This window comes from Carassius auratus, unplaced genomic scaffold (assembly GCF_003368295.1).
Source record: "Carassius auratus strain Wakin unplaced genomic scaffold, ASM336829v1 scaf_tig00018534, whole genome shotgun sequence".
Classification (NCBI taxonomy): domain Eukaryota; kingdom Metazoa; phylum Chordata; class Actinopteri; order Cypriniformes; family Cyprinidae; genus Carassius; species Carassius auratus.
In genome coordinates, this window is record NW_020524896.1 from 1 (window position 1) to 18,255 (window position 18,255).

At 38.3% G+C, this 18,255-nt stretch overlaps 1 protein-coding gene across 1 annotated transcript; it reads left to right on the top strand.

Moving 5' to 3' along the window:
- Positions 1–5: 5 nt before the first annotated feature.
- Positions 6–16,424, top strand: LOC113076071 (myotubularin-related protein 5-like; the record flags this gene model as incomplete). The annotated part of the gene is given in 33 exon segments (XM_026248740.1): positions 6–116; positions 186–314; positions 434–532; positions 1,349–1,553; positions 1,681–1,793; positions 1,929–2,078; positions 2,275–2,343; positions 2,850–3,011; positions 3,161–3,423; positions 3,515–3,687; positions 3,770–3,843; positions 6,374–6,551; positions 6,554–6,565; positions 6,835–6,962; positions 7,278–7,453; positions 8,241–8,377; positions 8,494–8,701; positions 8,808–9,004; positions 10,015–10,152; positions 10,302–10,397; positions 10,632–10,706; positions 11,056–11,228; positions 11,621–11,797; positions 11,922–12,023; positions 12,107–12,292; positions 13,636–13,762; positions 13,982–14,112; positions 14,242–14,481; positions 14,561–14,668; positions 14,752–14,957; positions 15,662–15,749; positions 15,915–16,046; positions 16,145–16,424. Coding segments are annotated over 33 exon segments (4,662 nt in total), but the record flags the coding sequence as incomplete, so codon positions are not given.
- Between the last annotated feature and the right edge of the window lie 1,831 nt (positions 16,425–18,255).

Consider the following 18,255-nt stretch of genomic DNA (forward strand, 5'->3'; position numbering starts at 1 on the left):
AGGACAAGGAGATTCGCGCCGTCTTCCTGTGGCTCTTCGCACATCTCCTTCAGGGCTATCGATGGTGTCTCCATATAATCCGAATCCACCCTGAGCCCGCCATATGCTTCCATAAGGTACTAAGGTACAATTTCAGACACAAATGCACATAAACAGACTTCTAAAGCTTGTTGTTTTCTCTCAAGGCTGCATTTTTGGGGCAGAGAGCACTAACTGAGGATGACTTCCTGATGAAGGTGCTGGACGGCATGGCATTTGCTGGGTTCGTGTCTGAGCGGGGTCCTCCATACCGAGCCACAGACCTGTTTGATGATGTAAGTCACCAGTGTGGGATGGAAATAGCTGACAGCCAGTAGAACAGTGAGAAGGATGCCTTTTTATTTGTGTTTTTCAAGCTTTCTGGACTTATCTCTCTTATTTCCGTTCACCGTAGCTCATAGCCAATCAGGTGGAGCGCATTCGACAGGAGACAGGAGATCCTCATAAAGTGATGAAGCATATTAAAGAGCTGGCAGATCACCTTTTCAAAAATGTAGGTTTAATTCATGTGTCATGTCTGCTGTTTCACACGATATGTTGTCACATCATTAAAATCAAAATTTAAGCTAAAAAGGGGTATTTAAAATAAAAAGTGCAGATCCTGGCATTTTTGTATTGTTATTTTGACGCATACATTTATTTTTAACTAAAAAAGTGATATCAGTGCTATGAATCGGTACAATTTAGGTTATTAATCTTTTTGTTGTTGTTGTTCTGTTGTCTGACTCTCACTTAAAGGGATAGTTCACCCCGAAATAGAAATGGTTCATCGTTTACTCATGTTGTTCCAAACATGTATGGCTTGCTTGCTTCTGTGAAACAAAAAAATACAATATTTTGAAGAGTTTTGGTAACCAAACAGTTGCACTTCCCATTGGCTAGAAATACAACAGAAGTCAACTGGAATTGAAACCAATCAACATTCTTCAGATTATCTACTATTATTTTCTGCAGAAAAAAATAGTCAAACAGGTTTTGAACCACACGTGGATGAGTAATTATTGACCAAATTATCATTTTTGTTTGGAATATTCCTGTACTGTTATTCTTGGAATCGCAAAATAAAAATTTCCAAACATTTGCAATGATTTTTTTTAATTTTTTTTATTGGAATGTTTTGCTTAAAACTTATTTGATATTTAGCGCTATTATTTAAAAATTACGAATGCATTTATTAAATTATATTATAGCACATTATAGTTTTCTTGTATTATGATACAAGAAAATGTATGTGAATATGTGCATCCAGATTTCACATTGTGATTGTAACCTTTGTCTCTAAACACAAATCTTTTTTTTTTGTCCACAGGAAAACCCATACCCGGCAGTAAGCATGCACAGAGTTCAGAGAACAGCTGAACACGCAAAGCCCCGCTTCCCACAGACCCCTTTCCCGCATCTAGACGAGGTCTCCGTGCAGCTCTTTATAGACCATGCGACGGCAAAACTCAAAACAGCGCCACCTGTGGTCAAAGCCGAACTGAAGAGCATGGTCCCATCCGGACCTCCACTGGGTGAGATTGCAAATCTGATGTAGCAAACATCACCTCCAGTGCTCAAATATAACATTCATATAAAACTCTCATACTCCAACTAAGTCATGTGTGCTGATCTTCGTGTTTTGATCTGTCTGGCTTCTAGCTGACATAGTGGACAGAAACGGGAATGTGCTGGCCAACAGCGCCAGGAGGTTAGAGGTGGTCAGGAACTGCATCACATATATATTTGACAACAAGATGCTGGAAGCCAAGAAGGTTCGAACCTCTTATCCAATGCTTTTCTCTTAAACATAACCCAGATTTAAGGTGTCTGTTTCTGCTAAAGTGTTTATGATCTCGAATGAGTCTGTTTTGGTGTATGAGTGTGTGTTAACTTGTGTGTGTCTGCAGTTAATGCCGGCAGTATTACGGGCTCTGAAAGGTCGGGCGGCACGGGTCTGTCTGACCCAGGAGCTGAACCTGCATGTGCTGCAGAACAGGGCGGTTCTAGACACCCAACAGTTTGACTACATCGTCCGCATGATGAACTGCACCCTGCAGGTAAAACACAGGAATCAGATACAGTGTGTTTACCAGTGTTTCTCGGATTGTAGTGCTGCAATAAGGAAGTGGAAAAAACGATGTTTTGGTTTAGTTTATGATTGTTGTTGATCATGTTATCATTCACCTCCATAAATTGTCTTATTCAAATGTTTTGATGTTTATGTTTGTAATCTGCTTCTATTTTTATCTTCAGGACTGCTCGCATATGGATGAACATGGTATTGCTGCTGCTCTGCTGCCATTGGTCACCGCCTTCTGTCGGGTGAGTAAAGATGTGAATGAGTATTTGAAGGCATACTATATTTTATTTTTCATAAGCAGCATTTCTTAGAAGAACGGGGAAGAGAGAAAACCTCAAATAGAGGAAGACTTATTATATTGCATCTACATATGTTAACTAGTTTATAGAAAAAGTAACTAGGATTGCAGATCAATAATGTAAAAGATACACACACACAAACGTATATAAATGTGTGATATCATATTGCAGTATTGGGGTTGTTGCTTTGCTTTTAGCTAATTGGAGCTTACATAAATAATTTCAGTTCTAATAAATATTTAATGTACATTTACTTGGTAGATAAACATATAATTAGGGAGATAATATACCTATACCTTTTTTGCGATAACTTGCTAACTGGACATACTCTACTGATTTGAGAAGCTCAGTATTGAGTGATGTTCTAATAAAAGTACTGAATAAAAGGTGGACTTTTCTCTGACTTAAGCGTGTGGGTTTACGGCATCTGGTTTGTGTGTGTGTTACAGAAACTGGGTGGAGGCATCACTCAGTTCGCTTACAGCTGCGTACAGGAGCACATGGTGTGGACGAACATGCAGTTCTGGGAGGCCATGTTTTTCAGTGATGTTCAGAAACACATCCGGGCCCTGTATCTGGAGAACGATGAGGAGGGAGACGCATCTAGCCCTGTGAGTTTTATTTTATTTTATTTTATTTTATTAATTTTTATTTTTTTATTGTTACTTTATTTAATTAACATTTTTTAAAATGTAATTTAATTTTACAAATTTTTTACTGCTGCCCCTTGCATTTGACCTTTGACCTTTGCTTATTTGAGGACGGGGAGGGCGTTGGTGGTCAGAAGCGGCTGAGCGCTCTGGAGTTGGCGTCCGAGCAGAGCCGCCTGTGGCCCACACTTAGCAAAGAGCAGCAGCAGGAGCGCGTTCAGAAGGAAGAGAGCACGGTTTTCAGTCAGGCCATCCACTATGCCAACCGCATGAGTTACCTGCTGCTGCCGCTCGACACCAGCAAGAACCGCCTGCTCCGCAACACCGGCCTGGGAGACTTGGAGAGCGTCAGCAACAGCTACGTCACTAACAGGTGTGTGCGAGCACAAATACTTACAAGGGACATAACATAAAGCACAATAAAGAAAAAAAGACCACTAATGTATTTTTTTTTGTTTTTCTAGTATTGCGGGCAGCATGGCAGAAAGCTACGACACGGAGAGCGGCTTTGAGGATGCCGAGACCTCGGATGTTGCAAACTCTGTCATTCGGTTCATTAACCGTTTTGTTGACAAAGTGTGCAACGAGAGCGGCGTGACCAATGAACACCTGAAGGCCCTTCACATAATGATCCCAGGTGAAGCCATCGGATATTGCTCAATTAGTCTTTTTCTTTTAATTAAGTTTTTTTAAATGCATGTACACTGTTTCTCTTTTAGACATCGTTCAGATGCACATTGAGACATTGGAAGCGGTTCACAGGGAGAGCAAACGACTGCCGCCCATCCAAAAGGTAACCAACTCATTGTTTTATGTTCTGCTGGACAGGAAATGCAGTGTAGAAAACCAGGCAGATCCACTCACATCTCCCTTCAACCCCTCCACCCTTGAGTCAGAGTGCCACGGCAGGTACGTTTGCGTGCTGACCGTGGCCTGGGTGATGCATGCTGGTCTTATTGGCCTGCTGTTTTGAGCACACTTTAGTCTGACGTTCTGCTGTGCTTTCCTTTAACACAAAGGTTTGATTTAATCAAGGATCTTGGTATAATATTATCACAGCGCCCTAGCAAAGCCTTCATGGTTTATTTAATATGTTTTGAAATCGAATTCATTTCCGTGGAATTGCACAATCCACTTGTTCCTATATATAACCTCATTGCAGTCTTAAAGGGATAGTTCACCCTAAAACAAAAATTGTTTTTATTTTCCTTACATTTATGTAATTCCAAACATTTTATTTTATTTTATTTCTAAATTATCTTCATTTACTCTCCCCCATGCCATTCCAGATATGTTTGAATCTTTCATTTATTTTATTATTACTTTTATTCACCTTTAATAAATAAAAAATTATCTTCACCCTAAAATTATTCGTTCACCCTAAAATTAAATTGAGATATATTTACTCATGCTCATCTCATTCCAAACTTATTTAATACATTTTTTATTTATTTAATTTAAAAAAAAAATTTATTCACCTTCATTGTATGGTAAATTATCTTCATTTACTCACAAACAAAATGTTAAAATATCTGGTTTTATTTATTTTGATACTGGATTTTTTTTAATTGTTTGTTTTATTTATATTATGTATTCACCTTCATTGTATTGAAAAGACCACCTGCTAAACTACTACTTTTGTTTTCCATGGAAGAAAAAAAGTCCTATGGGTTTGGAACAACATGAGAAAGTTTACTAATCTTGAGCTATTCATTTAAGCACAATGGCAGAACGGTGCAGTGAAGTGTTGTAAATACCTTGCCGTGTTTTTTGACTTAGCTAAACTGTGTTTTCACTCCACTGAGTTTGAAAGAAATGTACTCTGTACTGGAGAAGCAGTCATGCTGCTTTCATCACTACGTTATGAATTATTAGCAACCAGCGCTGTCACGGGACGCCAACATTGAACACTTTCCCAAGAACTCAACCGAGAGAGTGTGAATGGAGCCCACCTGCTGTAAAGATGGGCTCTAGATCACTTCCTGTTTGAGGACACATTTCTCTGGACGACAATAGATCAGAATCTATTAGATCAGTTTGCACATACAAGGTACACATACAAATGTGTTCTGGTGACAGAAGCTTCCAGTACAGAGGACAACACACAGATATATTAATAAACAGAAATAGACAAAATTAAATAGATGAGATAGAATAGAATTTAAAAGGAATGGAACAAAAGTGGTATTGCACATCTTATTGTTTAAGAGTAGGGAGAACATTTATGTTCATGAGGTAGATGCTCGTGAGATCTGTAAATCATTTAGAATCTCAGCACTCCAATGTGAACTTGCTCTTGCATAAGCGTCTAGAGAATATTTGGGTCTAGATGGAGAAATTGGCCTCGCTTCACTGATTTTTGACTCGTAATACATTTGTTTATTTTGGGAAAAAGATGCTCAGTGGAATAAACAGGCTAATTTTCCCAGAAGAAAATGTTGCTTCTGGCATTTCTGGACATATGAAATTGAATTCGAAGAACGGTGGGACAGAATGTTTACATCCAAATTCTAAATACACTTATCCAAGTATCCCATGCTTCAAGTCAACATATAAACTGTCCTGTTGTGCACGATTCCTCAGTGCATGTAATAGAAAATGTTTGTCTTTTTGTAATCTTTCATCAAAATGTTACTCGCTTGTTTATATGTACTGTTTCGTTAATGCAGTCTTTGTAAAATATAGTAATTTAAATTCTAATCGGTTAAATGCAAAATAGGCAATTTAAGTAAAAACATATTTTTAAAAGATAATGGTAATTTAATAAAAAAAATTAAAAAGTAATATATATATATATAGATATAAAAAAAAAATTAAAATAGGTCATTTAAAAAAGGGTAATTTAATAAAAACAAACAAAGTAAGTAAATTATCTAGTATAATTAAATTATAGTAATTTGCATCCAGTTTTTGTTTATATCATTTGCAATGATAGAAATATCATTGATAAATTTGATAATGAAGCATTACCTTTGTGATCTCTTTTTAAGCACCCACATTTCATGATCTAATCAGTTCCCGATGGATAAAATCAGTCACACTTGATTGAATATTGCATTTTACTCTGAAATAAATCACATTGCAAATTCAGTTTCATGTTGACCTGAAGCTTTCTGCTGAATTTGGTTCATGCTCAAGAAATGCCAAACTGACCGCGAGGCAATGCACCTTTGCTGTGTGTTTCTGTGATTTGAATGATCAGTTTCCTTTCCATTCTGCATGTTTGCAATGAAGTGTGGTATGAATTTCATACTTGAGATATACTGACTTCACTGTCTCACTGTTTCCTCTTTATTTTTCTCTTTCTGTCTCTCTGACTCCAGCCCAAGCTTTTGAGACCAACGCTGCTCCCCGGTGAGGAGTTTGTGATGGACGGCATGCGGGTGCACCTTATAGCAGACGGCCGAGAGGAAGCCACGGGCGCAATGGGCGGTCCGCCTCTGTTACCTGCCGAGGGAGCCATCTACCTCACTACCTACCGCCTCATCTTCAAGGGCACGCCACTGACCCTAACGGTACACTCCTATTGGTCGAGCTTCACATTGGGGTTGATTTTCATATCGGTTCAGAGCAGCTCACTTTGGTAAAGGTCTCTGCAGTCGTGCTGTTGGGATGCTGTCGGTCATGAATTATATAAATGTCCTGCTTGTCTGAAGCAGTTTTCCTCACTAGCTTGACTCTGTGCTCACGCTTTGAAATTGAAAATGAAAATCAATGTGCCTTTTACACCAAAAGCCTTTTTGTATGTGCGATAAATTTTGCCATCCATGTTTGTATTGTACAGTTGGAGAGCAAGTGGTCACCCGTTCCTTCCCTATCGCTTCCCTCACGAAAGAAAAGCAGATCTCTCTTAAAGTTCCCATGGATCAGTTCTTCCAGGAGATACTCCTGCTGCGTTCCTGCACCTTTCAGGTATTGGGTTCACCGGATCTTTATTTGTTCCCTGGTGCTCCATTACTCACAATACATAAGCACAGTTATTATCTATTATTATTTCATTATTAGTTAATCAATTTGTACTTTTTCAAAGTTTTTTTATCTATATTAAGATTTTTTGGATGCCAAAAAAAACAAACTATTTTGGTTTTGGTGCAAAAAAAGAAGTTATATTTAATTGTATTTTATTAAAATATCGATTTTTTTTTGTTTGTTTATGGTTTAGAAGCACTGAAAATTGATCAAGTCTTAACTCTTTACCAGTTATTCATTGAATTGTCTCTCTCGTAGCTGATGAAGATTGGCTTTGATGAGGAGGTGGCATCAGATCTGGCGGAAGTGTTCAGGAAGCACATGCATAAGCTCAGATACCCACAGCACGTCCAGGGCACATTTGCCTTCACCATGGGTCAGTCGGCAAAGCTGGTGGTGGAGCACAAGACCAAGGACAAGAACCAGTCGCTAAAGTAAGAATTGTTGGATGCTGGTGTATGGGGAGTGATCTTTCCCTTTAAATGTCTAGATGTGTTTTTACTTGTCAGAGTTTGTGTGACACAAACCCAGTAGACCATTTCTGTATTTCCAACCCCTTTCTTTATCTCACACACATGCAACTTCTTTCTTGATCTAGCCTATTCCTGTTTAAGTCATGTGACCCAGTAGCACTGGTTAAAAAACTGAGAGAGAGAGGAAAAGATATAGCGTGTGATGGCACTGACAAGCCGTGAATTATTCAGTAGTGGAAAATGCAAAGACTCTTGCGTTGAGACCCTGCATTAGCAGCAAATGGGTGTCATGGCAAATTCAGACGCTCTTGAGGGCAAATCATCTTTAAACAATTTTGAGTAGCTTTTAACATTTTTGAAAAACAGCTCTGATGTTTTATGTATTTAAATGGCAGGTCTTTGCTGTAGGCTTGGAAAGTGCTTGATATTTATACACAAACATGATAAAGTCTTCGGTATATGTGAAATGTTTTGTTATAAAACACTTAATTATTAAATTTTTATAATAATTTTTAGATTTTTCCTGAATATTCGGTTTGAGATGATCATATATTTATATATTTATGTACGGATGTTTAAATGTATTTTTGTCTTTAAATATAAAAAGTGTATGAATATATACATTTTTTTTTTAAAGAAATAATGTATGTGTACAGACAAATTTAACAATTAAGAAATTGTCTTTCTGTAACAAGTCCTAATCGTGACTTAAAATGATTTAAATGTTCGAGCTGCTGTTTTCTTCTAGAACGCTGTCTAAAAACCTGGTTAAAACTGCGAAGAGGACCATTGGGCGTCAATATGTAACCCGAAAGAAGTATTCTCCCCCGACCTGGGAAAACCGCAGCAGTTTACAGTCAGAGATGGATGAGGATGAGATCTCTGGTAAGAAAAAATGCAAAAACACATGCATTTACAACTGATCTTTGCGATGGCTAATATGTTATAATATAATATAATATAATATAATATAATATAATGCAACTTCTCTGACTGAGCAGTGTCTGAAGAACCGGATCAGAGTTCGCTCACGCTCTCCTCCACCATCCGCTCATCGGACCGGCAGACCATGAGTAATGTGGTCGAGCGGGCCTGCTGTCGGGACTACCAGCGGCTGGGACTGGGAACGCTCAGCAACAGCCTGACACGCTCTAAAAACGAACCCTTCCGGATCTCCACCGCCAACCGGATGTACACAGTCTGCCGAAGGTGAGTTCCAGAATTCTCCGGAACAAAAATTCACGCAATGCTAAACCATATCATTAGCATAGCAGTTATACCCAAACATCATCGCCTGTCTGTTTATGTGTTTCAGTTATCCAGGGTTACTGATTGTGCCTCAGAGCATCCCCGATGTCACTATCCAGCGCATCTCCCGCTGCTACCGGCAGAACCGCTTCCCTGTGGTGTGCTGGAGGAACTCACGCACCAAAGCTGTGCTACTACGCTCGGCTGGCCTGCATGCTAAAGGCGTCGTGGGATTCTTCAAATCACCCAATGCACCCACTGCAGGTCAGAGCTGTTTACACGACATGTTTTCAGCCAAAAATGGGAAACGTTTTACGTGTTTTGCATGTTAATTTACAAAACAACGCTGTTTGGGGGACTGAAAATAAATATTTTTGAAAATGGGTTTCAAAGTGCACGTTTTTGAAAATGGGTTTCAAAGTGCACGTTTTTTGAAAACACTACAGTTATTGTTTCCGTGTAAACATCCAATATGGAAATCTTTGGAAATGGTCATGCACGTGCGTAGTACGTGTTAAGTTTGTAGACATGCACAATGCGTGCCGATTTTAAATGCCAGCGTGGAAAAACATACACAATAGTGGCGGAGAACATGGTATTGTTGTTGCCAAACGGTTGCTTACGCTTCTTCAGCAAAGTGTGGATTTACCAATATTACAACCAACACCGGAAACGCATCTTATATGCCATATAATCGTCACTTTCTTACAAGTACCGTTTACTAACAATGTGACATCGCCAACTACTGGCCTGACATATGTAATAACGTTTTTGGCCGTTTTCACATGTGTGTGTAAATGTAAATCGCTTTGAAAATGTTGTCGTGTTTACGTTTACAGCTATTCTCTTATATAGAAATATATATATTTTTTAAAATAATTATATATTTTAAATTATTATATGAATATACACTATATTTTATTATATTTTTCAATAAATATATGTATTACTACTTTGAATTGGATTATACTTTTTTATTTTCAGTTCAGCCTTAGTTTTAGTAAATGTGTAATGTGCTTTTTTTTTTTTTTTTTGCTTTATTTTATTTTTAGTAGTTTCAGTAGTTAAGTTTTTCATAGAATATTTTATTTAGTATTTAAGCTTTATTTTGTTTTAGTTAACTATAACAACACTGGTAAATATATTATATCTATTTATTATATCTGCTTTTTGTACACTCTTTTACATTCAAACATAAGCTGAGCTCTGAGGCCATGAGATCAACCAGAGCATTTTTTTGGGACAACAGTAAACATGTTTGTGTTTGGTTTCAGGCCCGTCCCAGGCCGACTCCACCAGTCTGGAGCAAGAGAAGTATCTGCAGGCCATCATCAGCTCCATGCCCTCATACAGCGAAGCCAGTGGTAGGAACACACTCAGTGGCTTCACCTCCTCACAGATGAGCAGCTCAGGTCAGACCCTGACTCTAACCTTTAACCCTAACCTTACTCAGCCTTAACAATAGTGACCATGTCACATAATTAGCTGTACCTTAACAGTTCATCATTCTTGTGATATTTACCCCCTAATGTGTAATGTGTGTGTTATTTTTGGGCCTCAGACTCATCAGACAAGCTGAGGCAGCCTAAAATAGGAGCTTTAATGAAACAAGTCATGGGGACTAAAGAGGAGGTGCCAGGAACCTTCAGTCGAGGAGGTGAGTGTGTGTTTTTACTATGCCCACGACTAAACCCACCATCCATTCCTCTGCTCCCAATCATTTATAATTTTTTATTTAAATAGAATTTTTGACATCCAGTCCCACATGACAGAGGAAGTCGTTGTGTGCATTTTTGCATTGGCTTATTCTAATGTTAATTTATTTTGCTGAAATAGCTGCCCATTTTTGTTTGCTGGAAGTAATGGGCATTTTTATATCATCTGACCTTAGCGCTGGGTCAGAAGGCAAGGGTCATCTCCCTCTCTCAGCCTAGAGTTTCAGTCAAGGCCCGCAAGTCACCTAGAGGTACAGTAGGCCCGCCCCTGCTCTCAAATCTAACCAGTCAAATTTCTCGAACAACGACGCTAGCAAGTTTGAGCACTAAGTGTCCATGAAGTGTTATTATCCTCTTTCCTGTGCTAACTAATCATTGACCATCATGTGTTTGATTTATTTGTATTGTTTGTGAGGATGTGATGACCATCTCTTTGCATGTGATCCATTGTCCTATTTGTCTATAATATGCTTGTAGAAATCACAAATTCTCTACAACAATCCCCAAATAAACAAATTCACACACAAACGATTCCACAAGCAGATTTAATTGCCTGTTCTCCATCAGTGAATGTTCTCCATTGATCTTTGTTTATCCCAGGAAAGTGGGGCAGTATTCGTGGTAGTGGGCGGCTCAGCACGTATGACCCTGATGTGGGGAACAGGCTGGCTGGGAAAGAATCCCCCCAGGCTAATGGAGGCCCATCCGAAACCTATTTCCTTCGCCAACAAAGAGCGTATCTCTACATTATTGGAGACAAGTCCCAACTCAAGGTTATTTAGCTTACATACTTAATTTCATGTGAATATGATTCCATATATAAAGTAACTTGTCACATCTTGTAATGCAGTTTTTTTTTTTTTTTTTAAGGAACTTTACCAGAACTTATATCCACTTCTGTAATTTTGGCATCTAGTGAGATAATAGTAGTAATAATGATGATCATTTTATTTAAATCAATAAATATTTATAATTATACCGCTGCTTATAATAACAATTTTATGGTTTTATTTTAATGTAATTCATTATTATTTAAAGAACAATAGTTCCACTCCTGCCAGCATCATGTTTCAAATAATTCCTAGTTTCTAGATTGAATTAAACACATTAATTGCAGTATTGAATGGTGGGTGCTCGAGCTAAACCCTCTTGTTGTTGTGTTCAGGGTGGAAAGCAGGACTCCTTCCAGCAGTGGGAGGTGGTACCCATCGAGGTCTTTGATGTACGGCAGGTCAAGACCAGTTTCAAGAAGCTGATGAAAGCCTGTGTGCCTTCCATGTCCAACACTGAACCAAACATGACCTTTCACCGCTGCCTGGAGGAGTCGGAGTGGATGAATCTGGTACCTTACCCCTTTCAATTGGGTTAAATTAACACTTGTTAATTACACACTAATACAGTGTATTGATCAGTCTGTGCTACAATTTTTCATATTCTTGATGTTTATTATGGTTTGTGTCCCATAGCTTCACAGGGTTCTACAGGTGTCCGTTCTTGTTGTGGAACTATTGGACAATGGTTCCTCCGTCATGGTTAGTTTGGAAGATGGCTGGGATGTTACAACACAGGTAGGACAACCACCTAAACATGCATGAGCTCCGTCTGCTATTGGTTTTTGTTCATGTGTGTATTAATGCTGTGTTGGATATAGGTTGTGTCCCTGGTGCAACTTCTGTCGGATCCGTACTACCGAACGATTGATGGCTTCAGGCTGCTTGTGGAGAAAGAGTGGTTGTCATTCGGTCATCGCTTCAGCCACCGTGGAGCTCAGACGCTAGCCAGCCAGAGCAGTGGATTCACACCTGTCTTCCTACAGTTCCTTGACTGTGTGCACCAGGTATGTGTAGTGGTGCCTGTCCAATATGGGTTTTTCCAGCGTCAACAGCCAGAGACCATGGTTGTGGGTAATAATCTCAACCTGCTGGTCGGGAAATCACTATCAGTAAATGTACATGCACGTGCGTTCGTGATGTATGCAAGTATTTGTTTTTATTTTAGCACCTCTATGATGTTTTCACCATTTCCTTTGTACTCTGAAATGCATGGCATTATTGCATGCAGGAAGGTTTGCTTGTTAGCATGCATTCTTTATTTAGTTTTTCAGTGGAGATGTTTAAATCTATTTCTGGAAAGTTCTTATCTCATGCACCGTAAAACTTGCTTCTACAAATGACTGTTTTGTTGTTGAATGTTGATAAAGAGCAATCACCACTTTCTAGGAAGGTCTTGTCCAAAGAAAAGGTAAAAATAAACCTCATGTGATTGGTGATAGTATGAGCAGATACAGAAAGGAAGCTAGTTAATACATGCTGATGTACACATACTTCCTGATTTGTCACTCTAAACGGACCACACCTTCGAAGATGTGATAACTTACTATAACTCATCCGGATTGCACAAGCCTTCTTCTTATCTAGCTAATTCACCCTGAAGATAAGGTCAGACTTTCTTTCCCCACGTGTTTAAAGAATGAGATTTCTTAATAGTGGGATACCAGAACATTGATTCTGGATTTGCCAAGATATCAAAGATGATTATCTTTTACACAATGAACTCGATTTAGCTTCTAGAAATCCAGGAGATCTTGTTTCTTATCTTATGTCCTTCTCACTGATAAGGCAATTTAGAAGAAGAAAACTTACCCAATCTATTCTCTTTTCCTTTGAAATGGCTTTTACCTAAACAATTGGAATCCAGTGTTTTTAAATAACTTTCATAAATACTGTTCTGATTGATCAAATTTTGTAAACATTTAATAAATAATAGATCAGTTAGGTGTCCCACAAGGTTCAGTCTTAGGGTGTTTTTTCTTTGGTTATGTATACTTTTATATAGCGATGGCTTGTGGTGTTTGGGACATATGAACCTAGTTATTACGATTGCGATTTGCTTAAAGTAGTCCGATATTGGTTTTCCTTGGTCTAAAATCTATGTTTAATGCAAGCAAATATAATGAATTGTATAATAATATAATGAATTTGTACATGCTGGTATAAAATGTATAGCCTGAATGCACCAAGTCGCTTTGGATAAAAGCGTCTGCTAAATGCATTAATTGAATTGAATTGAATTGAACATTTTTTTAATTTTTAATTACTTAATTTAATTTAGTTGTTCTAAAGATTTAGATCTGGTAGATGTTATATTTCAATATTCTTCCCTCTGCTCATTTCCTAACAGATCCATCTACAGTTCCCCATGGAGTTTGAGTTCAGTCAGTACTATCTGAAGTTCCTAGCCTACCACTACGTCTCCAACCGTTTCCGCACCTTCCTCCTGGACTCAGACTATGAGCGCATCGAGCTTGGTGAGTCTTAATCGCCAACCAACAAATGAATCGACAACATATTAAATGCTGCATAATATCAACTGTCATCATGACTCTCATAATGAGATGTTATTGAATTTTCCTTGTGTAATGCTGTCGAAAGTCAAGTGATAACTTACAGGAAGTTTCATGTTGCTTATTTATAGTATGCAATCATTAAACCCTGTTTGGCCCTTTCCCAATGTATGGTTTGTGTAGGTGTCTTGTATGAGGAAAAAGGTGAGAGGAAGAACCCTCAGGTGTGCAAGTCTGTCTGGGATTACATTGACCGGCTCAACAAGAAGACCCCCATATTCTACAACTACATGTTTTCACCTGAGGACGATGAGGTAACTTACTAATTTTCTTAGTTTCAGAGCATTGTTCTTTAGGTAACCTGAAACAAAATGTGACTAAATGACTCTAGTGCCCTCTAGTGATGGTTAGTGTGTGTAACTTGCCTTTCTTTTGTCTTGTAGGTCTTGAAGCCCTACAGTTTTATCTCCAACTTGAAGGTTTGGGACTTTTACACAGAGGAAACGCTTTCTGAGGGTCCGTCCTTTGACTGGGAATTAGTGCGGGGTCGGCCGGAGAAGCCACAGGAGGAAACCAGTGATAGACAGGAGACGACAGCCCCCAAGTCCCAGCGGAGGATCGTCTGGCCGTGTTATGACAGCCTCAGTAAAGTACTACCTGATGCCATCACCAAACTCTTGCAGGTTAGGAATAAAGCAGAAGTCCTCAAAGTTGTTTTCTTCGTACATGAATCCTTATGGTCTTTTTAATATATCAATTCAGGACGTGCAGAACCTGGAAACTGAGTTGGGGCAACCTACGGAAAAATGGAAGGACACATGGGACAAGATAAAGACAGCCCAACGGGTTGAGTCCAAACTAGAGAGCAGGGTGAGATATTAATTACCATCTAAACCTTTATCTGCAAATTACTAATGGCATTCTGTATTAATATTTAGTTTGTCTTTTCCCAGCACTCCTTCTCCAGTTCTCTGCTCATGTCGTCTAATCTGAGTCACCAGCGCTGCTCTCAGGGTGTGTATCTGCAGCAGAGCGGGGTCGGCTCCTCCATCAACCTGGCTCTGGACTGTGAGGTCAGCGCCACATCCACACCTGCAGCTGGTCGACCCAGTACCAGCACACTCTACAGCCAGTTCCAGAGCACTGAGAGCGAGAACAGGTCGGTCAACACATTCTTCATACTTCATCCGCTGCCCCGCGTCTGTTTTTGGGTTAAATTACATTTTTCAACTTTAGTTATAGTTGTATAAATGACACACGTTGATGTTGTCACCTGGCATAATTGGGTGTTTGATGCATGCAATCAAATTTCAGGTTTAAATTAATTTATATGAATGTATAAGGTATAGTGTAAATTGTAATAATTGTAATTGTAATAATAATATGTAAAATAAGTGTTCCTGTAGCTCAAGGTTGTGGGTTCGATTCCCTGGGAACACATGATAGGTAGAAATTGATAGCCTGAATGCACTGTAAGTCGCTTTGGATAAAAGCGTCTGCTAAATGCATAAATTAAAATTTTTCAGTCTTCACTAGTTAATTTTAAATGGTAAATATATATAATGTTTGCAGTTAATACATTTCTAGATTAACATATAAAAAAAAACACATTTTATAAATATTATATTTTATTTTATTTTATATAATTTTTTTAAATATAATTTATATTCATAAATAATATTTTTTTATATGAACTATGTTATAAAAGAATTAGCAGAATGCTCTTTATTGTGGTTTTAAATGCTAATAGTCTTATTTGAACATTTAAAGGTTAGAACATCTCTTGAATAAAAATGTGAAATGTAATATATATATATATATATATATATATATATATATATTTTTTTTTTTTTTTTGATGTAGGAGCTTTGAGGGTGTTTTATACAAAAGAGGCGCTTTGCTGAAACCTTGGAAACCACGTTGGTTTGTACTGGATAAGACCAAACACCAGGTACCAAACACTGAAAACTAATGTTTTGGAACCATAATTGATTCAGTATACAAATCTTGCATGTCATATAGTAAAATAAAAAAATTTACAATACGTTTTTGATGAGGAATAAGTGAAAGGGACTGAAATTGATGCTCTTATATCCCCCTTTTCACTTTTTCCTAGTTGCGATACTATGACGCGAGGCAGGATAAAGACTGTAAGGGAGTAATCGAGCTAGCCGAAGTGGAATCTGTCATTCCGGGGACGCCCACCATGGGAGCACCTAAAAACATAGATGAGAAAGCCTTCTTTGATGTAAGACCTACAGTATATAACCCATTAACGCACGTTGCTTTATTTATCCATGTGTGTTTATTTAACCATGTTAACCTTTTTATCTCCTCCTCTTTCAGCTCAAGACGACCAAAAGAGTGTACAACTTCTGTGCCCAGGACAGCACGCACGCGCAGTTATGGATGGACAGTATTCAGAGTTGCCTATCTGATGCGTAGGGGGAGGGGCCTTGCAGAGGACAGAACTGTGACACTTAGTGGGGGGCGGAGCCAGTGAAGGGCAGTGCTCATAGCCAATGGGCAGCGCTTCCCGAAGTTTACAGAGGGAAGTTGGAAAGGGCTTCCGTATTGGTGGTATTGAACTTTATGATGTCGCACCTCACCACATTTCAGCGTTTTTGTTTTAAAAAAACACGAAAAGCTACGAAAAAAAAACAAAGAAATCCCTTAAAGACTGGACTCACCTGTTCTCGGCTTGTTTTAAACACGCTCATTCGCCCTGGATGTTGTCCTATGCTTGTTCGAAAAGGCATGACCCGCGATTCTTCATCCCATATTGCTCAAATGCTGCCAATGGCACCTTTCTGCTATGCAGGGGCCTAAAAATGCCCAAAAACTAGCCACAGCCGGCAAAAGAGTGACCCTTATGTGACCTTTAACCTCTTCTGATCTCTGTCACTATGCCACTGCTTGCAGTCATCCAACAACTCGCACATCACATTCATCTGGACTCGCACATGATTAATTCTGCCTTCTCATTGGCTGGTCAGGTTCTCCCGCTCTTTTCTGATTGGTTGGCTTCATCCGTGCAACAGTTCATGAAGGATTTTGTGTTTTCTAATCAAAATGATATAAATAACGTTCATTCTTGTCACATCTGACCAAGTCCCAACAGTTATCAAAATGCCATCTGGAGATTCAGATTCGACGGTTTACAAACTAAATTCTTGGGTTCTTATTATGAAACTTAAAACCACTATTCCTGTTGAGAATTTAAGGGATGCTGAAGGAAAAGGAGGGATGTGTTTTGTCATAATTTATGCACAAAAATACAATTCTTTGATTTTTACAAGAAGCAAAGCGCAGACTAAAATGGGGAAAGCTATATGTGGATGGGGTTGATAGCCTCTTCATGTTATCAAGTGTCTGTTTACACCAATCAGAGGCCAGAAACTGGAGCTGGTCGCCATGAAAAATGGGTTATGTCATCATTTCCTACAACTAAAATATGCAAACTGCAAATATGAATCGGCTTGTCCCGAAAATCAAAGTCCCGTTGTCATGCGCTTCTGTTCTCCAGCCTCTGAGCCCTGGATCTGTCAGAATCAGTGTTTTTGTTAGTCTGTTACCTGTTCTGTTGAATCCTGTACATAGAAGAGTTTGTTTATATTCTTCCTTTAGAGAAAGAGTCTATTTTGCTGGACTTGGTGAGGATGCATAAAAGTATCACCTGTTTATCAAAGGAGGACCGCACAGACTGCAAGGTTTTTTGTTTTGTTTTTTAATTCCAGATGCAAGAACTAACACACACATGGTGTAAAATAGGGTAATACTTCAGAGTTATTGACAACAGAATTTGAATTGTAGATTTTTGTTCCAATAACTCCCTTGTATATAATACTCAAATATGTATGTTAATGGTAGTAATTTATTTAACATTGTCTCCTGAATATGACAGTCCTCAGAGTACCACTTAACTTTTAAATTAGAAATCCAATATGTGCCATTGTTTATCTTTGTTAACGTGACTAATTATATATATTTTTTTGGAAAACTTCAGATGTGACTCATAAATAAACCCTAATTTTTTTTCTCTCTTTTTTTTTTTTTCTTTAAAATGAAACTTGCTCTGTAACAGGTTCACATAATTCGAGTCCTAGGATGCCACAGGTTTCGTAACATTTGGGCAAATAACATCTGACATCAGAAAACTGCGTAACATTTTTAATTATTTATTTTTCGTACTTTTTTTTTTTTTTTAAATTCGATTTATTTCAGCTGATCCAGGTTGTGTTGTCAATCATGCCATATATTTTTTAGGATTAAACCACTGTGGGGTTCATGACCTCCTTACAATTCTGTGTGTGCTGCTTTTGTCTCTGTCTACTAGTGTCACTGCAAAGAATTATATTAATTAAAATATTAAACCATATAAACATCCTAATCCTTCATTAAAACATCGGAATATGACTCAAGTGTGAGTCAAACTGGGCAAAGGCGTAAATCATTTT